Here is a 24057-nt window from a genome sequence, read left to right on the forward strand (position 1 = left end):
CACATTGCTTTATTTTCAATTTTCATATATATATATTTTTTGTTTGTTTAAAAAAAAATCCCTCCATTTGTCATAAAAATTTGCATCCCCCTGAGAAAATAATCTTCAGATTGGTATATTTATGGACAGAAGCCTGACAGATTTATGAGCATAGAATTAATGCTGTCAGATATACTGACTGATTGCTTGTTGTTTTTTGGTTAGATGGTTCAAACCACTGTTCTTTGCAGTTCAATAGTTCCTTTTTGAAACCAGCTGATATATTCCATATCCTAAGAACCTTCTCAGTCTCCTGACTTTAAAAGACAGTGTGTGACAGATATCTGTAAATTTTAAAGTTATTGGAAAATATTTATTTCACATTCAGAAAGACAGACACAAACTTGTTTTTTTTTTTTATCTTGACACACACCGGCACTGTCCATGTCATTTATTTGTCCTAAAGGGTGTGTTAACTTTTACACATGCAGATCATCTTATTGGTTGATTTAAAGATCGATCAAGTAAAGTTCACCCACCTATCAATCCAAAAATGACTGACTGCAACATCGTGTTTGTGTAAAGCGAGTGCAGCGAGTGACTGAAGATTGAAACCAGGTCTCGTCTGTCAAGGTGTGAAACTCAAAGAGCACTTTTTCCTATGAACATCTCTCAGACTCTTTAAAGTTAAACCACAGTATACTTATGTGTTCTTTCACCTGCACTGCTTGTTGCTTCAGAGTTGAAGTCACATGGTCACCTTTGTTTTTCATTTTGAAATAGCAAAGAAAAATTCAACACCCCATTCAAGATCTGACCCCAAGAACAGTCAAGATGTTTTTTCTGTTTGTTTTTTAAACATCTTTGAAGGATTCTATGAGTTATTACGATAACTAAGCCTTTAAAAAAGTGGACATGTGATTCCTGATTGTAAAGTTATGACTGATGAAGGCAGGACAAATGCTGGTCTTCTAATATGAGAATTATTTTACCGATTACAGTCTGGAAATACTTTAAATCTTTATAATAGAGAAAATAAATAAATAGGCTAAATAATTTGAAAATTATTACACGTGTAGTATATTGCACAGGCTTTAGTTGCACTAAAAAAATAAAATAAACCAACTAATACAGGTGGCACAGTGGTGCAGTGGTTAGCACTGTCGCCTCACAGCAAGAAGGGTCTGGGTTCAAGCCCAGTGGCCGATGGGGGCCTTTATGTGTGGAGTTTGCATGTTCTCCCTGTGTCTGTGTGGGTTTCCTCTGGGTGCTTCGGTTTCCCCCACAGTCCAAAGACATGCAGGTTAGGCTAATTAGTGGCTCTAAATTGACCGTAGGTGTGAATGGGTGTTTGTCTCTATGTATCAGCCCTGTGATGATTTGGTGACTTGTCCAGGGTGTATCCTGCTTCTCACCCATAGTCAGCTGGGATAGGCTCCAGCTTGCCTGCAACCCTGCACAGCATAAGCAGCTACAGATAATGGATGGGTGGAATTATTATTGAGGATACAAATGAATCCCAGTCTCCCATATCCTAAATTGTAGCCATAGCTGAATTGATTACCTCGCCTAAATGAGTAGCCTTAATCAAAATGTGTAGTCCACTACACATCACAACAAATTATACAAATTACTGACACTTTGGTAACATTACCATAAGCCAATAGCTTTACATAGCCAGCTACTCTGTGGGATAACACACCAATTTGTGCTTACTGCAATAGCTAGGGGTGGTAAAAGGATAAACCCTCGACCCTGAAGATGTCAAGGCTGAAGATTACCAGCTTTAACTCAGAAGGTCTTTTACTGACTAAGGCCAAATTACTGACTGGACTGAATGCCGATATTTTGTGCATTCAGGAAACTCACAAGGACGCTGTGCCACATGAAATCCCTGGCATGGAACTAGCACTAGCACGTACTAACACCTTCTGCGCGCTTCGACAGGAGTGAAGGTATCAATGCGCTGTCGAAGCATGCAGAAGGTGTTAGTACGCCTGTCATTATAGTGCGGACTTTCCATAGCATAGAAAATCGCCACGTTTCAATTTGTGTAACTGAACTTTGTTTCATGTCACTGGTCATATAAACCTATGTAAACAGGAAAAATGTGGAAGAGTTTGGTCGCATCTAACTACAGCCCCAAAAAATACCATTGGCCATGCTGAGCCTAGCTACATTGCTAACAGGAGTAACAGTGTGTCTGACTGACTGGGAGGTCGCACAAAGCTCGGAGAGGTACGGATCAGCTCGTCTCAATTCAGAGAAGAACATATTTCATTATGGAAGTACGGTGGACTGTTCCTTTAAGTTATACGAGAGAATGATACTTGCGTGTATAGGACCTACAATAGATGAAATACTATCTCCCAACCAAGGTGGTTTCAGGCCAGGAAGGTCCTGCTGTGGACAGGTTCTGAACATTACCCAATTCATTGAAGATGGTTTTGAAACCGGGCAGATCACAGGGGCAGTTTTCGTTGACCTGACCGCTGCCTACGACACTGTCAGTCACAGACTGCTCTTACTAAAACTGGCTAAAATGGTCTGGAACTCCAGCATCGCTAGGGTAATCAAGTCGTTACTCGAAAACCGACGGTTCTTCATTGAGATGGATGGAAAAAGGAGCCGCTGGCACTCACAGACAAATGGCCTCCCTCAAGGTTCAGTGCTTGCACCAACCCTGTTTAACATCTACACTAACAACCTCCCCCATTTCAAAAAATATTTGATGGTTTATATACGCTGATGACCTAGGACTCGCCACCCAACACAAGTCTTTCGATGTCATTGAGCGAAGACTTACGGCTGCCCTAAATAGTCTTTCAGACTACTATGAAACCAACTTCTTAAATGCAATCTCTGGCAAGACTCAAGTCTGAGCGTTCCATCTGAACAACCATCAGGCCCAACGACAGCTGAACATCGCTTGGAATGGTAAGAAACTGGTCAATGACAAATTCCCGGTTTACCTTGGAGTAACCTTAGACAGAACTCTATCTTACAGAGAGAATGTAAGAAAACTATGAAACCAACTTCTTAAATGCAATCTCTGGCAAGACTCAAGTCTGAGCGTTCCATCTGAACAACCATCAGGCCCAACGACAGCTGAACATCGCTTGGAATGGTAAGAAACTGGTCAATGACAAATTCCCGGTTTACCTTGGAGTAACCTTAGACAGAACTCTATCTTACAGAGAGAATGTAAGAAAACTCAAGGAGAGGATTGCTTCTAGAAACAATCTCCTCAGCAACCTAACAACTCTCAACTGGGGAGCTGATGCCAACACCTTGTGATCTACTGCTCTGGGGTTATGCTACTCTACAGCAGAATACTGATCTCCAGTATGGGAAAGGTCATGCCATGCTGGAAAAGTGGGTGCTGAGCTTAATACCTCTTGCCGTATCATAACAGGAGTGCTGAAACCTACACCCCTATCAGCACTATATCGGCTAGCAGGTATTGCACCACCTTCTGTCCGACAAGAAGCTCACTCCAGAACTCAGAAGTTTTTACAAGGGCAAGACCCAAGACATCCTCTACATCATTACCAAGATATAAGAAGAAGACTCAAGTCCAGAAAGAGCTTCATGGCTGTACAGAATCTAAACCCTAAGGACTCTGCCAAATACCGACTAGACCGTTGGAAAGCTTCCGACACTCTACCACCAAATGAAGCTCTTCAGAGTCCTTGCGAATCCCTACCTCATGGTACTTACCTGCCCAGAAGGGAATGGGTTGCCCTGAATAGAGCCAGGAGTGGAGTAGGTAGAACTAAAGACAACCTACTGAAATGGGGACAGGTGAACTCAGCCGAGTGTTGATGTGGTCATCCTAACCAAACTATGGGACACATTCTCCATGAGTGTGAACTGGGTCCAAATGTCACCAATCAAGACCTATATGAAGCTAACCAAGAAGCCCTGAACTGGCTGCAGTACTGGCATGACAAGATATGATGATGATGATGTGTGTGAGTTAGCTTATGCTGTTGAACTCTTACAATTTTGCCTCAGCTGGATTTCTGTTACAGCAGCGCAACATCTAGCAACAACTTCAGCTGACCGATTGGCGCTACACTGAGCTTTCTCCTGCTAGCACTGGCCACAATAGGCTATGCTTTGTTAGGTCAACTGCTACATCTCAATACAGTGTGACAAGCAACGTTATGTCATACACAACATCACAAAATATAGCTTACACATTTAAAGGCTAAATAACATAGATAACAAACAATGTCACTTAGGCCTACAAGAAAAGACTCTGGTTCACCTGTCCAGCAGCAGATGAAGCCATCTGTCAAAGCTGAATGAATGACTTTAGTTTAAGCAAAGATTCTAGTGCTCCATTAAAAAATTGTTCCTCAGCTCCACCAATCAAAATACTGGAAAGGCTATCGCCAGAGGTGTTCTAGAACATCTCTGCTATCAGCCTGAGCCCATCTTAAAATTATCCACAAAACAATACACGAGACCCCTGTGATGACCTGGCGACTTGTCCAGGGTGTACCCCGCCTTTCGCCCATAGTCAGCTGGGATAGGCTCCAGCTTGCTTGCGACCCTGTAGAACAGGATAAAGTGGTGAGAGATAATGAGATGAGATGAATACACGAGACCTCAGCTGAAATCTGGTAGATGTGTAGCCTGGGCCCGCCCATCCTAAGCGTGACGCAACACAAGGGCCTGTTCCGAGCTTAGTCTGGCCAGGCAGGCTATCTACAGCATTTCCAAGCTCCCGAAAAATCGGGAACCAATCAACTTTGAGCATCTCCAACGGCCCTGGGTAGAGGCGTGTTCAAGGCAGTGACGTAGTAGAACTGCGACTGGAAGCCATAGATTGTTTACAGACTCTATGCCGGAAGCGCTTCATTCACATCACGAACATGGAGCAGCGGCAAGCCTTTAACACAGCGGTAGATGCTGTATTGAAAGCATTCAACAGGAAGTTCTCATTGAAAACGGAGCAAAGAGCAGCCCTGGAGGTATTTATTGAAAGGAAGGACGTTTTCGCCTTGCTCCCGACCGGCTTCGGTAAGAGTTCGGTAAGATCTACTAGTTAGCCCCGTCGCGTCACATACGTCAGAGGAAAGAGTGATGTGATTGGTTTAAGCTTCGTCACAGCCTTTTCTGGCTTCGACCAGTAGCAAACTGAGGCATTTCAGGGACGTGGGTCAACCACGGGCTCTGGGAAACGGTTTGGCTTAATAGCTTGGGCAGACCAAATGCTCGGAGAGCTTTGAAGTCGCGTTAGCCAGGCTAGTAGATGTGTCAGTCTGGTCCCCCCCCGGCCTGTTTTTTTTTTTTTTGGGGGGGGGGGGGGGGGGGGAGGGGAGGCAGCCAGTCATGGTTAAAAACAGGGACCGTCCCCGGAAAATGGGGATGTCTGGTCACCCTCGTGTAGTATATTGCATGGGCTTTAGTTCCACTAAAAAATAAAATAAACCAACCAGCAAATATGGTGGTGTAGTGATTAGCACTGTTGCCTCACAGCAAGAAGGTTCTAGGTTCGAGCCCAGCAGCCGACGGGGGCCTTTCTGTGTGGAGTTTGCATGTTCTCCCCGTGTCTGCCTGGGTTTCCTCTGGGTGCTTCGGTTTCCCTCACAGTACAAAGACATGCAGTTAGGTTAACATGGGGCGGCCTTGGGCTGAAGTGCCCTTTCCCCTCAGGCACCTAACCCCCAACTGCTCCCCGGGCGCTGTAGCATAGCTGTTCACTGCTCTGGGTATGTGTGCATGTGTGTGTCACTGCTTCAGATGGGTTAAATGCAGAGGAGGAATTTCACTGTGCTTGAGTGTGCATGTGACAAAGGCTTCTTCGAAATAAACAAATAATCCATGAATACTATACAAGACATAGGCATGATTTTAATATTGTATTTTACAGTACTGCTGGTCCTGTGTAAAATACGTTCAGCTAATATTAAAGGTAATAAATCAAATATTTGAGCAACGGCATTTATGGAATGCAACTAATTTGGTGAAAATATTTCCCTGCAACCTATTAACAGATAAATGAATTATAATGAATCACTTAAAAAATGTACAAGGTTTATTGAATTTTTTATTTGATGTGAATATTTGAATATTTTATTTGAGCATATTTAAAAGGTTAAATGTTATATTTATTAGTTTAACATTCAACATAGTATTTACAATATTTAATAATTATTTATTGATTCATATTATTGTTTGTAGGTTTGTCTTGCTGGCATTCCTCAGTCGTTACTGCTAAAAGGAATAAATTAACTAATTTAAATGAAATTGAAAGACTTTTTTTTAATCAGAATGTAGACAATAAGGAGGCGTTAAGGAAGTAAAACAACTGGTGAAAACAGCTTGCTAGGCTAGTCAGTGCAATAGTCTACTATTTCTTTATTATGAACAAAATGAGTTTATTTCAGTTATTTATCTTATAAAAACGTTATGAAGAGATTTATAGTATTTATTCATATAGTAACACTCTTAAATTAACAAACAAACAAATAAATAAAATATTTATTGTTTTTTTCCTAAATCCCGCCTCTACGTCTCATAAAGATGACGCCATTGCGCGTCAGAGTGTGTGTCGCGTTCTGATTACGTAGTTCCTCTGCATCAACAGGACAGCAGTACAGCTGCGGCATGATTTCACTTAAGTGTTTTTGTTAAGCCACATGTTTACGTTCATAATTATATCATTATAAATATAAGAACATTTATAACTACACGGTAAGGTACCGAGGAGCAGAATTGTGTTTCGGACCCGGATGAAGGTATGGATGTGATGAGTTTATTATTATTGTTTTTAAGTCATTGTTATGATTGTCGTGTACAGATTATGTATATCACAATACAAACACAAGATCTCTTGAAAGATTATTTCAGATTCTGAGCTCCTACCTACCAGAAATATGGATTTTATGGGTGTCACAGACATGACAAATGGCACACATCTTTAAAAGGCGTTTTAAAAGAATAAATAAATAAACTTTATCTATATGAACCTGGATAGATCTGTCAGTTTGGCAACATAACACACAGTACACTTCTTTTATGTCTTTAAATACACCTTCCATATCGAGATCACATCAAGATCTTAAAATAACAAAACATTATCATAAACTGGGATTGAGTGCAAAAGTTTGCACACCCTTACACTGACTAATGATGGCTGAGAGAACTGTGTGATTGTATAACATGACATTTAACATATAGTAATGACACGTGATTGCGTGTTCATGTTTCATCAGACTTCAGCAATACAAATTTGTACACAACTGACTGGGTGATTTAAAGCGGGTGTGTCTGAGCAGCCAAACACACAACGGCTATTCATGTGGTTTAACTGAGCAGAGTTGCAGAAATGAGCATTTAATCTTTTTCTAAAACACCAAATCCAAGTTTTCTTAACAAGAAATGAGAACAGGAAATCACTAAACGCTCAAAACAACCAGGATCTGAGTTTTGGACAAAATAATCTATGAGTGCAGCTCTCTTAAAGTGATCACTTTCCCTCCCTGTTTGTCTCTTCATTTGGAAGTGAGAAAGAAACCTGTTTCAGGCTAAATTCTCACGGAGACAAGTTTTAATCTCGTTCAGAAAAGCTAAACTTTGATGACTTTTCACTACACAGAACGGTGTTTCCTAATCCTGCATGTTTTCTTGTGTTCTTTCTGTCTTTAACACAATTACTGTTGACCTGTAGACTGAATCATTTGGCATATTTTTATTTATAAGGCAGTTCTTGGACTTCTTCATTGTTGTCAACAGACTTGCATACAACAAAAGTATGGGAAGTTATTCTCTTCACTCCCAGGATTTATTCTTTCTTACAGTCCCCAAAGTCCGTACTGAACTGGGGGAAAGGGCCTTTAAATATGCTGCTCCATCTGCTTGGAACCAGTTGCAGAATCACTTAAACCTTCAGGAGCTGGTCTCACCGAACACTTTTTTTTTTAAAGGGATTTTAAATGACTTGGGTACAGCTACATCTGCTTGTAGATGTACTACAAGCAGATGTATGACTTGGATACAGCTACATCTGCTTGTAGATTTTCAAAAATTGATGATTTTTAGTTTTTATTTTATGTGCGTGCTCCTGTCTTGGCCAGGACACTTGGGATTTTTAATCTCAATGAGTTTCTTACTACTGGTGATTTGACACAATTAAAGCAGATACAGAGCTGAGTAGAAAACCTTTTGCTTTGGTGTCGTGTGGAACAGTGATGCATTTACAATGTGTACAAGTCTCTCATCTCATCTCATTATCTCTAGCCGCTTTATCCTTCTACAGGGTCGCAGGCAAGCTGGAGCCTATCCCAGCTGACTATGGGCGAAAGGCGGGGTACACCCTGGACAAGTCGCCAGGTCATCACAGGGCTGACACATAGACACAAACAACCATTCACACTCACACCTACGGTCAATTTAGAGTCACCAGTTAACCTAACCTGCATGTCTTTGGACTGTGGGGGAAACCGGAGCACCCGGAGGAAACCCACGCGGACACGGGGAGAACATGCAAACTCCGCACAGAAAGGCCCTCGCCGGCCATGGGGCTCGAACCCGGGACCTTCTTGCTGTGAGGCGACAGCGCTAACCACTACACCACCGTGCCGCCATGTGTACAAGTACGCTCACAAATTTATTCAGCTTCTAGCTCAATAACAAGGTTTAATGATGTGTTGTCATTTTCTTCAGGTATACATTGTCTGTCTATTATTATTATTACACTCTCGAGTCATTACACAGTTAAATATTTATTCAGGAGCTTTTTTTATGGTTATGCCTCATGAGGTCCTTCCTTCAGCTGCTCTATTTTGAGCCAAAGACAGAATTTGTTTTAATCTCTGTATGCATGCGCATGCAGATCTAAAATTTTAAAAATAAAATACATGAAGGAATGAATGCATGTAGAAATTAACAAAAATAACTGATTTATCAGATTTATTGGAACCGTGTTAATGATTTTACTCTGATGTAAGAAACTGAATTTTTCTGGACATGTATGAAAGTTTGAGTGATTTTGATAATTCTGACATCAAATAATCAGTTTCAGTGCTGTTTATCGTTTGTGTGCACATTAAGTTTCTTCATTTTCCTTTCTCATCTCTAATGATTGCACTGTTCCCTCTTTTCCTTTCACCATCTCTTCTTTTTTTTTTTTTTACTTTGCATTCAAGTTTAAAGACTTTATTTATCTATCTGTTTAATACCCTGTCCACACTAGGGATTTTGTACCGATACGAAACTACTTTCGTACCGCAACACCTGTCCACACTAGCAACTATACCGGTACTGTAGCTGTATAACTGTATCGGTACGAAACCCACAAATGTATGGGTTTCGTATCGGTATTGTAGCGCTTTGCTGTAGTGTGGACAGATGAAGCAGTTCTGTATCGATACAAATATAATGCGCATGCACAAAGTCACACACCTCAATCGATGTCTTCGCTGCCTCGCGCGTTTTATACGATTTGACTGAATAAATGACCACCAGAAATACAGACTGTACATTGACAACAAAAAGCGCGCACACATTGTTTCATCCGTACGGAAGCTGAGAGAGGCCCTTCATATAACTTTTTTTTTTTTTTTAATTCACCTTGTTATCCCGAGATAACGACATAATTAATTCAGGATCTCGAGAAAACAACACAACTAATTCAAGATCTCAAGAAAACAAAACAATTATTTCATGATCTCGAGTAAACAGCTGAGAAATGGTTCATTCAGGTGCACCAAGAGACTTGTGATATGCTGACTTTGGGGCTATTTCTCATTCTGTATAGACGCAACTTTGGTCATTAGAATGTCTGGAATAATCGATCATCTAATAAGGCAATATTTTGATCAGGGGTTGACACAGGGAGAGATTGCATTAAGTCTTTTAATAAGGGATAATTTCAAAATTAGTCTGCGGCACCTCCGCAGAAGACTGGCCCGGCTTCGTCTCTACCGACGGAGATACAGTGATCCAGCTGAGATCATGAAATAATTGTCTTGTTTTCTCGAGATCTTGAAATAACGGATGCCATATATTCTCGGAATGAAGTTACTCGGTAACCACGGGAACATTTCGCACATGCGCATTTCAACTACCGTGAAAGAAAACCGCAAACATTTCTCGCTAGTGTGGACAGATGCACTAAACTGTACCGGTATACTTTGTATCGATACAGTTATACCACTTTCGTACCGGTATAAGTGTGAACACAGCATTAGTTTTGTGGTTGTCCTTTTAAAAAGCGAAGACTCTACATCCCCAGTGCCGTTCTGTGAAATTTGGTGTCGTTGTGGTAAAAGCTTTGCTTCTGATCTCGGAGTCGTTGGTTGGAATTTGGCTCGTTGCTGCGCAGATGTGAGTTGGGTGAAAGTGTGAGGGAGGTTTAGATGGTCAGTCAACATTACAGCAGGTTCCAGGAGGAAACCTTTCTGGGAAGCTGTTTATCCTTGATTGCATTTTAAAATGGTGAGAAGTCTCTACAGTGGTGCTTGAAAGTTTGTGAACCCCTTAGAATTTTCTATATTTCTGCGTGAATATGACAAACATCAGATTTTCACACAAGTCCTAAAAGTAAAGAGAACCCAGGTAAACAAATGAAACAAAAATATTATACTTGGTCATTTATTTATTGAGGAAAATGATCCAATATTACATGAGTGGCAAAAGTATGTGAACCTCTAGGGTTAGCAGTTAATTTGAAGGTGAAATTAGAGTCAGGTGTTTCAATCAATGGGATGACAATCAGGTGTGAGTGGGCACCCTGTTTTATTTAAAGAACAGCGATCTATCAAAGTCTGATCTTCACAACACGTTTGTGGAAGTGTATCATGGCATGAACAAAGGAGATTTCTGAGGATCTCAGAAAAAGCGTTGTTGATGCTCGTCAGGCTGGAAAAGGTTACAAAACCATCTCTAAAGAGTTTGGACTCCACCAATCCACAGTCACAGATTGTGTACAACTGGAGGAATTCAAGACCATGGTTACCCTCCCCAGGAGTGGTCGACCAACAAATCACTCTAAGGTGGGGTTTACGTTAGACCGTATCAGCGGATCATCAGATTAACGTTTTTAAAAACGATTAGCGTGCACACAGCAACGCCAATACACGATTCGCGTGCACACAGCAACGCCAATACACGGATACGCTAATCACATGACTAATTCGGCACGTAAGTTGAAATGTGTCAGTGCGGCTCATCGCTTCCTCCTCAGCGGCTGCGCTCCAAATCACTCCGCCCTGAACAGCGAGTGCCCTCTGGAGGGTGCGCACTCCGGCCCTGCGCAGCTCACAGAGCGCGTGAGTGAAGTGCACGAGCAGTGATTCGGGACTGAGCCGCTGTGCGCAAGTCACTTACCACTTGCAAGTGGAAGGATGGCAAGCCTAAAGACAATCATAACTACACAATGGGCAGTATTTGCATCAGTATTTGCAGTATTTTCATACTTTTATACTCTTTTTAATGAAAGGTGATACAAGGCGGAAGTCCGCGCCGTTCTTCAGCAGTCACGTCACATGACCAACGCCAGCGAGTCAGGAAGGTGGATGTCACAGTGACGTTGTCCAATGACGACGCCAGCTAGAGCTCAGCACAGCGTATCCGCGTATTCTCAATGTTTACACAGCACCGGAGCTGACACGATCTGGATTGAATACGTGGACCCTGGTGGATTCCCGTTTCCAGGCGTTTTAATGTAAACGGACAGTGCATCCGCGAAGAAAACGAGACAGATACAGTCTAATGTAAACTTGGCCTAAGAGCTAGGTGTGTAATAGTTAGTGAGGTCACAAAGGACTCCAGGGTAACTTCTAAGCAACTGAAGGCCTCTCTCACATTGGCTAATGTTCATGAGTCCACCATCAGGAGAACACTGAACAACAATGGTGTGCATGGCAGGGCTGCAAGGAGAAAGCCACTGCTCTCCAAAAAGAGCATTGCTGCTTGTCTGCAGTTTGCTAAAGATCATGTGGACAAGCCAGAAGGCTATTGGAAAAAATGTTTTGTGGACAGATGAGACCAAAATAGAGCTTTTTGGTTTAAATGAGAAGCGTTATGTTTGGAGGAAGGAAACCACCGCATTCCAGCATAAGAACCTTATCCCATCTGTGAAACATTAGTATCATGGTTTGGGCCTGTTTTGCTGCATCTGGGCCAGGACGGCTTGCCATCATTGATGGAACAATGAATTCTGAATGATCCCAGTGAATTCTAAAGGAAAATGTCAGAACGTCTGTCCATGAACTGAGGCCCTGTCCACACGGCAATGGATTCAGGTGACTCCGATACAATTGCTTAACGTGTAGGCCTGGTGTCCACACGGCACCGGCGTTTTGGGTGCCCAAAACGCAATCTTTTTGAGAACGGGTTCCAGAGTGGAAAGATCTGGCAACGTTGCCATTGTGAAGTCGTCTGGATGAGTAGAACGGATTTGTTTATATTGACGTCACAACCACATGACTGTGAGTGCTTCACGCCGGGTAGAAGTGTAACGAACTCGATGCGAGTTGTCAACAAATCCTATAACTTGGTTCATGAAACACGCTTACAAAATATTTTCACTGTGAATATTTATTGTGTAATGGTGCAAAGTGAGAGAGAGAGTCAATCCCGCCAGCAAAAATAGGGAAAAAAAGGAGCGATCTCACCTCTTCAGATGTTGGTTTTAGTCCTACAATACATTCCTCAAAAAGGGCGTAGAAGAGCAAATTAATCCATCAACATGTAGCATTCAATTTATTCCGGACCATTAAAGACGCCGCCTTCCGCGTAGAATCATACGTCATCCTCGCCGCAATATTGGATAGGTCAAAGCGGAGAATAAAGATTAGCTGCGTTTAACTGTACCAACAGGTTTACCGTCCAAACGAGATCACATGGGATTACCTTTCACAGGTGAGACTGGAAAAATACTTTTGATTGTATTTGGTCATTATAATGTAATTTTATGAACAGATTTTCCTGACTTTGTGGCTAATATGAAGTCTCGCGCATAATAGTTTATGCGCATGCATCCTTACTACTTCTATTGTTCTGGTGTCTCCGAAGGGACCGTCTTGCAGCACCCCTAGAGGTGTGGCATGTGTATTGCATCATTTTCAGCAAGCGTTGCGTTGCCATATGGACCTGATATTGTCGTGTGGATGTAGCCTGAGGCTACGTTTACATTAGACCGTATCTGTCTCGTTTTCTTCGCGGATGCACTGTCCGTTTACATTAAACCACCTGGAAAAGCCGGGAAACGGGAATCCGCCAGCGTCCACGTATTCAATCTAGATCGTATCTGGTCCGGTGCTGTGTAAACATTGAGAATACGCTGTGCTGAGCTCTAGCTGGCATCCTCATTGGACAACGTCACTGTGACATCCACCTTCCTGATTTGCTGGCGTTGGTCATGTGACACGACTGCTGAAAAACGGCGCGGACTTCCACCTTGTATCACCTTTCATTAAAGAGTATAAAAGTATGAAAATACTGCAAATACTGATGCAAATACTGCCCATTGTGTAGTTATGATTGTCTTTAGGCTTGCCATCCTTCCACTTGCAAGTGGTAAGTGATATGCGCTGGGATCACACACACAGCGGCTCAGTCCCGAATCACAGTTTGTGCACTTCACTCGCGCGCTCTGTGAGCTGCGCAGGGCCGGAGTGCGCACCCTCCAGAGGGCACTCGCTGTTCAGGGCGGAGTGATTTGGAGCGCAGGATGCCTGCGGAGCCGAGCGTATCCGTGTATTGGTGTTGCTGTGTGCACGGCTAATGGTTTTAGTGTAAACGCGAATCGTTTTAAGAACGTTAATCTGATGATCCGCTGATTCGACGTAATGTAAACGTAGCCTGAATCTCAAGAGAAGGTGGGTCATGCAGCAAGACAATGACCCTAAGCACACAAGTCGTTCTACCAAAGAATGGTTTAAGAAGAATAAAGTTAATGTTCTGGAATGGCCAAGTCAAAGTCCTGACCTTAATCCAGTGCAAATGTTGTGGAAGGACCTGAAGCGAGCAGTTCATGTGAGGAAACCCACCAACATCCCAGAGTTGAAGCTGTTCTGTACGGAGGAATGGGCTAAAATTCCTCCAAGCCGGTGTGCAGGACTGATCAGGGCAATTCCATGTAAATGTCAACCTCACCATGCAAAAATAAAGCAACATGTAATACATCAAAACCACTCCCAGAGATATCACCTAGGCCTGTATTTTACAGATGTGAATAAGTTGAACCAATTTGTAACCAACCTAATGTCACTGTCAGTCTTTCTTTCTTATAATGTAAACCCCAAGCTAAAATCAACTTTGATCATGTACAATTCTATATTATTGCCACAAGCCACAGAAATGTATGCTAAAATCCACAAAACAGCAAAACAATAGCCATCCTAAATATTATTTAAGAACTTTGATAGTTTTAGCTGATATTTAGAGAGTTTTTCAAAGGGTTAGGGTGGTTAAATTGCTGATTTTCTAAACATATGCCATGTCTATTTCAGACGCGTCACATCCATAACGGAATTTCGTCACATCCATAACGCTGACTTTTCCTTCCGAAACTCTGCATGAAATACAAAATATTTTAAACAAAGATTTTTTAATATTCACCTTGGACCCCTCTATCAAATGGATATCTCCATTTCGACATTAGGTTTACAATTTCAGAGTTTGATAATGTACAGTCACCCAAGAAAAGTGATACTTTTTCTGTCACATCCATAACGCATCTTTTATTGGCATTTTCTGGCATGCCCTAGATGTACTATGGGAATTGTTCTTGTTCTATCACTTCTCCAGTATGGTACAGCCTTAAAATATGCAACACCTGTTTAAATACTGGGAGACAATAAAACATGCACTGGGTCATTTGTTGCCATTTTGAGTTAAAGTGTCACGTCCATAACGCTGGAATTGCTCATCAACAGTTACCGGAAATGTTTAGCTGCAGTTATTGCTGCACAAGGGGGTCACACCAGATACTGAAAGCCAAGGTTCACATACTTTTGCCACTGACAGATATGTAATATTGGATCATTTTCCACAGGAAATAAATGACCAAGTATAATATTTTTGGCTCATTTGATGGGCTCTCTTTATCTACTTTTAGGACTTGTGTGAAAATCTGATGTTTTTGGTCATATTTATGCAGAAATGTATAAAATTCTAAAGGGTTCACAAACTTTCAAGCACCACTGTATAAGCCAGGGCAATAAAATTAAAGTATGAAACCTTATTTAGGGTTTGTGATCTGCAGATTTGCCCTGACTTTTTCATTCCAGCATCTCACAACTCCATGTTTCCAGTCAGATCTTCAGCCCTCATATCCTCGAGCCCAAGCTGGGGTTTGAACCAGCGACCTCCTGACCCAAAGCCAAGGCTCATCTGATCAATACACAGACCTTTTTGTATTCTTGGTCTCAATTTTTAATTTATTCATACTTGAGACAAAGGAACTAATCTAGCTAATTAATGCACTTTGTTGAAAATCAACTCCTTAACTTTATAGACAATTGAAAATGAAAGAGAGATCAGGTGCTTGTTTGTTTTTCTTTGGCTGTTCAGTTTTAGTGCCATCTGTAGCCTCCAACACCTAGTCTGGCCATTCTCTTCTGACCCTCAACGAAGGGTGTCCCCCCCCCGCCCGCAAGACTGCGAGAACTCTACAGACTGCTGTGTGGAAATCTCAGGTTAACAGTTTCTGAAATCATCAAAAGAGCCCAAAGGGCATCAACGACCATGCTTCAAAAAGGTTCTTGATGATGACTTTTTAACTGACATTTGCTGATTTGGATAATTTGCCTGAATGAACAGTTGTTCCTAATAAAGTGGTCAACGAGCGTGTTGTCAGTGTTCAGTGCGTTTGTGTTTTCGGAATGATGTTAAATATGTGGTTTGTGAAAGAACTATACAGAAAATATCCCTTCACGTTTTAATGTTGACTGAGTTTGAACCCATCATGAGTCTGTTCACTGGTGTTCAGTCATTTTCTCCCAGAGCGTCAGGCTTTGACTCACCACTTTAACACACAGTTTAACAAAACCCTGATTAGTTACTATTGTACTCAAAACATATGACTCAGTGATTCTCCTGAAGTGATTCTTCCCCCAACTGTTTCAGATGTCACTCAGGCCCTGTCCATACGGCAACGGATTCAGGTGACTCCGATACAATTGCTTATCGTTTAGGCCTGGCGTCCACACGGCACCGGCGTTTTGGCTGCCCAAAACGCAGTCTTTTTGAAAACGGGTTCCAGAGTGGAAAGATCTGGCAACGTTGCCGTTGTGAAGTCGTCTGGATGAGTAGAACGGATTTGTTTACAATGACGTCACAACCACATGACTGTGAGTGCTTCACGCCGGGTAGAAGTATAACGAACTCGATGCGAGTTGTCAACAAATCCTATAACTTGGTTCATGAAACACGCTTACAAAATATTTTCACTGTGAATATTTATTGTGTAATGGTGCAAAGTGAGAGAGAGACTCTGCCCTTAGGGTCCCAGCAGGGGTGCCAGAGAAATCCAATCCTACATGCAACTGTGAAATCGAGCTATTGTGTGAGGTGCATTGTGACCCAAGCCACAGGTGGCGCTACACGCCCCATCGTGTTGGTACACTTCCGGTTGTCGTCATGAAGAGCTATAGTGTTGCCAGATACTGCTGACGTTTTCCAGCACAAAACATGTTCAAATCCGCCAAAATGCACTTAAAACCTCCCAATCTGGCAACACTGGCAGTTCCGTGCTCAAGCCGTTAGGCTTGCTCTAACAGACTGTATGGCTACAAACTGTCCGGCGCAGACCACTGTTTTTTGTAAGACAACTTATTTTGCACAATTGTATATTTTTCTAAAGTCCATTTTTTTGCTTACAAATTTTTTTTTTTTTTGCTTACAATTTAACTTGTGTCTTAATAAACACACAAGTTCAATTGTTTTTGTTTTTATTGACATTCTTCAGATGTTGGATGTGTGTGTGTGTGTGTGTGTGTGTGTATATATATATATATATATATATATATATATATATATATATATATATATATATATATATATATATACACAATGACTTGTTTATGTACACAATTCACAGCTATGCAACAGCTGTACAGATGTATTTGGTGATACAGTAAGTGAGCTAAATTTTAACAGTGCAAACAATGCCACAAAAAGAAAAGATTCATGTCGTCATGCCGACCGAGGCTGTTGCGTTTTTCCCGCTTGTGGTCTCGTCACTTCCGGAAGTGGCAGTGCTGAAGTAAGTAGCTCGACTACATAGCTCGATAGGGTATACATGCACTAAGTAGCTCGGCAAAAATCGCATAATCTAGGTCGTGTAGCTCGATTGCGAGAAATCAAGTTCGGTTCAATTTCAGCCTAGCTAAGGTGTTTACATGCCATTTAGAGCTTCGATTTCAGTTGAGCAACGGCAGAAACTCGATTTTCTCTGTGCATGTAAACGCACTGACTCAGATTGTCTGGCATGTGATCTAATGTGTAATGAGTAATTCTGCACCAAATCACCAGATTTTAGAGAGTTCCCAACTGACCATCTCAGATTTTGTTCATATTTTCATGTCCTTGTTACTAATAACTGCTGTGCAAAATTTTAGGCCAATATCTCCACTAGTTTCAGAGATATTAAGCCTTCAGAAAGGGGGCATGGCCCCATGTTTAGCATTAAAACAAGTGTTACAATCAAACATCCATAGTTTGATGGCTAATAACTTTTTTTATTTTAATTGTTCACACTAAATGGTTCAAATTTGCCCACATAATTATTTGATATAATAAGGCTATGTACACAGAGAGCTTTGTATGTGACACATTTGCAGATTTATGGCATGCCAAATATGGCTTCCTGGAATGTGCATTTGTCCATGGTAGCACTTTTGGTTCTCTGTATCTCCAGATTTAATGACTCCAGATTTAATGACACCAGATGTCTGATTCTTTTTAATATGAGACATGTTATAGTACTATCAGGAAAATGTTATCTGTGACACAAATTTATACTTGTCTCCTATATAGGCCCCTAAAAAATGGAAAAAAGCTTGTCGTGTCTGTATTTTGAATGCTTATATCAAAAATCTGACAAGGTCTACCAGAAAACAAGTTGGATCAGTGAAAAGATCAAGGTCTAATTGATATATGAAGTTGGTGCTGTGAAAACTATTTCATTCAAGCTGTTGAATATAGAAGGTTTTATGACATGCGAAAATGCCATTCACAAAGTTACATCACATGCTACATCATTAATTCAAACTCTCGACTATACATATGTACAGTAGTATATTTGTAAATATGATAAATGATTTTACAAATCTCACAAAAGTCAATTACACAAATTTTAATTCTATTTATGTAGACTTAGCATGTCTATTTGAAGCATTTGAATAACTGGTCAATTTCTTTCACCACACCAGCCAGAACTACACATTGTCTACCAGTTGATGTGATTGGTGCATCTATGATCTTTATGATGTGTATCAGTAGAACCCAACAGATATCCTCTCTTCTGGGCCAACTGTAAGACTTTGTAGGCCCATGAGGGTGCATGAATTGTACTTGCACATCCTGTTCCTCTTCCGATATTGCACAGATATTACCAATCCACCATTGTTGGTCATACAAACATGCAACATATTTTCCTGGGATCATGTCTGACAGGGTGTAACCTTCTTTCACAGCATCATCTACAACCTGTGGATGAGTGCCACTCATGTCCATCAGACACTCTGCTGATCTGCAACCGGCTCTCTGAGATGGGAACAAATGAGTGGTTGTCCCTTGTTCCTGGTATTGTTGAGGACTTTGAAAGTCTCTTCTGAAGAACTTTTCCATTGCTTGTTACTTCCTCCTTTCCAATCCAAATGAAATGGGTGTTTTGTTTTGTTTTTCTGCCCACACAGAGATCTCTTTGGTGTCAGTATGTATTGTGAAGTAACTGCCTGTAAGCTGTGAGACCTTTGTAGGTCAACATGTGATGGTCAAGAGAGTATAAACTTTTCTTTAACTTAAAACCTCGTTATGGTATGTTTTTAATCATTAAATTACAGATCTATTTTTGATAAACATGCAATTAATTTAACATATTTAGAATCTATAAAAAATGTTTAATTTTGATATATAAATGTATGCATACTGATTAAGTTAAATATTCAATTTAAGCAAGTTGTTACTCTGGTACATTAAGTGTCAACCCTCCATTCCAAAATAATTTTTTCTGAAATTTTTGTTCGTTAATAAATTAATTAAAAAATGTAAACATGTCACTTTATTAGGGAGCTTCAAATGAGGTCAATGCTGATCAGTCAATAAACCACAAACATACATTTATACCACTATATAAATGAATATGCTAACTCCATGTGACCTGTCTATCTTCAAGACAAAAATTCGCCTATTAATATTTGAGTAATTAGTACATTAGGCTTTTCTTATTCCTGGCCTGAGCTACCCTATCATATGGTTAGTGAAAGTGTACACTGAGCTTTATCACTCAAAGTAAAACTAGGTCACGCAAAGTGATTTCATGTCATCGTGTCCTTGACCTCATTAATATTGACCGAATTAAAGTCAGCTGCACATCCTTGACCTCTCCCCAACAGAAATCTATAATGGATCATTAACTAGGATTAAAATCCTAGGAGGAGTTTTATGCCAAAGGAAAGAGCGGAAGAACGAAAAGAATAATAAAAAACCGTGCAATTACAATGTAGTTTGCCTTTTAGAAGGCAAAATACAATGATGTAGCATGTGATGTAACCTTGTGAAAGGCATTTTCACATGTCTTTAAAACCTATATTCAACAGCTTGAATGAAATAGTTTTCTTCACAGCACCAACTTCATATTTGGTACATGCATTAATTAGACCTTGCTCTTTTCACTGATCTAATTTGTTTTCTGGTAGACCTTGTCAGATTTTTGCTATGAGCATTCAAAATACAGACACGACAAGCTTTTTTTTTTTTCCATTTTTAGGGGCCTATATATGAGGCAAGTATAATTTGTCATTTTTGTCGGGCTGTCATGAGTCTTCGTTGTGAAGGTGGTTGTGATGATGGGGGGGGGGGCGTGGTCTTAGGAGATGCACTTTCGGTTGCATTTGTGTTATACTCTGTTGTTCTCATGGTGATGGTTGTGTTGTTCTGGGAATCTGATTCTCCATGGAAAACAGGAGCCATACAGAGGAGCAAATAGAGTGCTCTCAGAAATACAGATGACTGTGATCTCATGATGCCTGAGGAGAAAAATCAGCAAATGTGGGTCAAATAGTTAAATACTTTTTATATCTGGAGTTAAAATCCAAACCTAAAATCATAATTTTTCGTTCCTTATTTAATTTGTAGTCTGATTTTTAACTACTGAACTGCAGTATTTAGCTCAGTCTCTGGGTCAATTTATTTGTGTCTACTTGAAATTGGTTTGGAGCAGAGCTATATACGTTGTGTGATTGTCATGAAATAGCCTGTAGCTTAAAGGTGCATGAAACAAGATTCATCAAAAATCTTTAAGATTAGGATAGGATTTGAATTATTTTTTTTTTTCAATTATTTTCAAAGAACAGCGAGAGTTATCTGGCTGTGCTGGGCATTTACCGATTTCACAGTGAGAGAGGGGGTGGAGTGACACAACGTTTGGGTTACACTTTGCTGAGGCTGTGGTTTAAACCATTTAGTTTTTCACCACGTCTGTATATGTTTGAGGTTATTTGTACAAGTAAGAAATAATTAAAATTATAATTGCACCTTTAAACTAATCTGCAAATTATTTACGGATGGTGTCAAATCTGGAAAGTTGTCAAGCTAGCTAATGCAAATAAAATTGTTGTCTTGGTAACATCCATATAGACAGGTTTTTTTCCTTCTCGTTTCTCCTCCTTTAGGATGGCAGGGGTGTTCGATATCGACCTGGAGTCAGAGGATGTGAGCGATGCAGAGGTGAGAAAACAGTCTGACTGTCAAAAAGATTTGAATTGCTCCTCATCCAAACAGCTTCTCGTACACATTAACTGTACTCGTCTTTCACGTCATGCAGTAAACACACTACTTTGGAGTGCAACGTTCCACAGTATTTTATTTATTCCAACTGAATGTAGATTGGGAGGGTGGAAAAGTTGGAAAATATGACTAAAATTACTGATCACAACCTCTTAGTAACTTTGGAAACAGGTGAAACCCAAATTAAACATCTTCATAAATTATTTAATTTTTTTTGTTTCTTTTTTTTTTTAAACTTGATTTTTCTTCCAGGATGAAGAGTGTAACTTCACAGTGGCAGAAACAGAGCTGTACGTATCCCTCATGGTGTCATGATTAATAATATAATTATAAATGTGAACTAGAAAAGCACTCGGAGAGCACAGACCTCCGCCAAGAATCCTTTAAAAAAAATCCAGGATCCGGAAGGTGATCTGGATCACCGCCAAAATTTAATGGATTGTTACTTGTGCCCAATCACACCTCCTGGAAAAAAATTTCAGAGCAATCCATTCATTACTTTTTCCGTAATGTTGGTAACAGACAGACAAACAAACAAACCAACGCTACCGAAAACATAACCTCCTTGACGGAGGTAATAATAATAACTAGAATGCTTTTCCGGAGAAAATGCGAAAGTGTGCTTGTTCAGGTGCGCCACCGAGGCGACCGCATGCCCACACGACAAGTTTTGTGTCAACATGTGAAAGTTTGGCCAAGACACAAGGTGGATTCTCATACGGAGATGACAGGCTGGCAAGGTTCTTTACAGGGACATCCCAGAGCATCACTAACATGAAAACTTAGATGTAATTCTAAATCCGTAAAGAGATATATGACCCAAAACACGTTTTTGCTCATTGTGGTACCCCCTAGTGGCCAAATGACACCAAATTTGATGAGGGTACATGAACTGGTGCCGAAAGTCATCTCAACAAATATGGTCTTGATACGTCAAAGCATTTCTGAGATATGAGCCAAAATACGTTTTTGCCAATTGTGACGCCCCCTAGTGGCCAAATGACACCATATTTGATGAGGGTAGTTTGGATGGTGTCCAAAGTCATGCCACTAAATATGGTCTTGATATGTCAAAGCGTTTCCGTGATATGAGCTCACTTCCTGTTTGGTGGCATCGCCATTGATTTTTGATTGGCTGCCACGGGCGACCACTTCGACGTATGAGAGCGAAACGAATATCATTCATTAGGCATGGACTGGAGATGATGTGTGCCAAGTTTCATGATGATCGGCCAAAACATGTGGCCAGGGTCACTCTACCTTCACTTTGGACAAAATTCAAAATGGAGGAAAATCTAATTAGGCGGAGAATGATGTCATAGGGTGCGTTGGAATTGTCTAACTCCAAGGATTCCAACGGCACCAGACTTATGAAAATCTGACATGCGGATCAAAAGTTACGTGCATGAACGCATGTAAGACTATGATCAGTTGGTGGTGCTAGAGCGTGAGACGTACCAACATGAAACTTGATGAAATCAGTCAGGGTCCACTCATCTATCAGTGTACCAAGTTTCATGACTACACCTTACGGTTTGGCCTACAGAAGGAAAAATCTGTTTTTTTGCGTTGCGCGCCCATTCATTTCAATGGGGAAAAAAATTAATCCTTTAAAAAAAATCCGAGATCCAGAAGGTGATCCGGATTACTGCCAAAATTTAATGGATTGTTACTTGTGCCCAGTCACACCTCTGGAAAAAACTTCAGAGCAATCCGTTCATTACTTTTTCCGTAATGTTGCTAACAGACAAACCAACGCTACCAAAAACATAACCTTCTTGGCGGAGGTAATAATGAATTGATATGAATGTGTGATTTAACAGTGGTGAGACGGAGGAGGTGGAGCTCACCAGCGCCAGCGTGAACAGAGACAGCGAGCGAGTCGGACCGGACTGCTTTGAACTGCTCACTGTGCTCGGGAAAGGAGCTTATGGCAAGGTGTGTGTGTGTGTGTGAGTGAGAGAGAGAGATGGATATACTAGAAGCTGCAATCACTGCATGTCTGAACATGCTCTTCCCTAACCTGCAATACCGTATATTTTTTTTTTTTTTTTTTAACAAAAGGTTTTCCAGGTCCGGAAAGTCCAGGGAAGTCAGACAGGAAAAATATTTGCCATGAAAGTTCTGAAAAAAGTAAGTTCTGTTCCATTCTCATTGCGAACATAGCCATCCAGAACACGGTATATTTCAGCAATCAGTTTCACCGTAAAGTGCATTCATTATTGTTATGATGGATTTGTTGAGGATATTCCTCCACCTGTTTCTTCTCCTTTCTGGAAAAAGGAACTTGTTTCAGTTGCTGTAATTCATTCTTCTGGTTAAATATCGCTCTCTTGCATAGCAAGACCCAGCAGGCTGTGTATGAAATTTGCTAGTTCCTGCATCACATGACTTATTCTTTAATACAAAAAAAATGAAGGAAAAAAACCCTAGTGTGGGAAGATGGCATTCAATGTGCTTTTTATTTTTGGCATTTTTCATGTTTTGGTGGCTATTAAAGAATAAATGAGAGGAACACAAGTTTTTATATGCCAAGGTGCACAGAAATTCAGAGACACATGGGGTGCTGAAGAGTACAGAATATTGAGATGTATTGGGGTTCTGTATAATGAATGAATGAACCCTTTATCACTGTTACCAGTGAAATTGACCAACCTGTCCTTACAGAGGGGGAACAGGACAGGAAAACAGGGATAAAAGAAAAAGAAACATAGTAGTAACATGAGGAAAGATGTAGTGATCAGTGTATGGGAATACCGAGGTGTATTAAGGGATATGGAATACAAGTGCATGTTTTTTCTTTAGTGCAATATATATTTATATAATATTGGCTGGCTTTTTTTTGGCATATTAGATATATTCCATTCAGTTATCATGATATGACGAAGACGAGTTAGCTGAATGGAATATATCTGATATACCATGATAAAGGCCAACCATTATTATTATTAATAATATAGTAATTTATTATTGTACCTACACATTCCTTTTGGGTGTTCAACGTGTCTTTCTCTTTCAAAATTCTCTGAATCTTCTGTATTTAACAAAGCAAACCTGGCGGCCATATTTGTTTACAAATTCAGTCACTCGCTAGTACGGAAGTTT

The 24057-nt window shown here is 40.6% G+C and overlaps 1 protein-coding gene across 2 annotated transcripts in view; it reads left to right on the plus strand.

The window, feature by feature from the left end:
- The first annotated feature begins 6548 nt into the window (after window positions 1-6548).
- LOC132883498 (ribosomal protein S6 kinase beta-2-like) overlaps window positions 6549-24057 on the plus strand; it is a 34702-nt gene continuing 17193 nt past the window's right edge. The window contains exons 1-5 of one of the 2 annotated variants that reach the window (XM_060917204.1): window positions 6549-6731; window positions 20838-20892; window positions 21205-21242; window positions 22776-22890; window positions 23017-23085. In XM_060917204.1, the coding sequence (XP_060773187.1) occupies window positions 20839-20892; window positions 21205-21242; window positions 22776-22890; window positions 23017-23085 (276 nt within the window). In that variant the 5' untranslated portion in view covers window positions 6549-6731; window position 20838. The remainder of the gene's footprint in view (window positions 6732-20837; window positions 20893-21204; window positions 21243-22775; window positions 22891-23016; window positions 23086-24057) is intronic. The other variant, XM_060917205.1, reaches the window with a different exon arrangement.

Source organism: Neoarius graeffei, chromosome 3 (assembly GCF_027579695.1).
Source record: "Neoarius graeffei isolate fNeoGra1 chromosome 3, fNeoGra1.pri, whole genome shotgun sequence".
NCBI classification, from domain to species: Eukaryota; Metazoa; Chordata; class Actinopteri; order Siluriformes; family Ariidae; genus Neoarius; species Neoarius graeffei.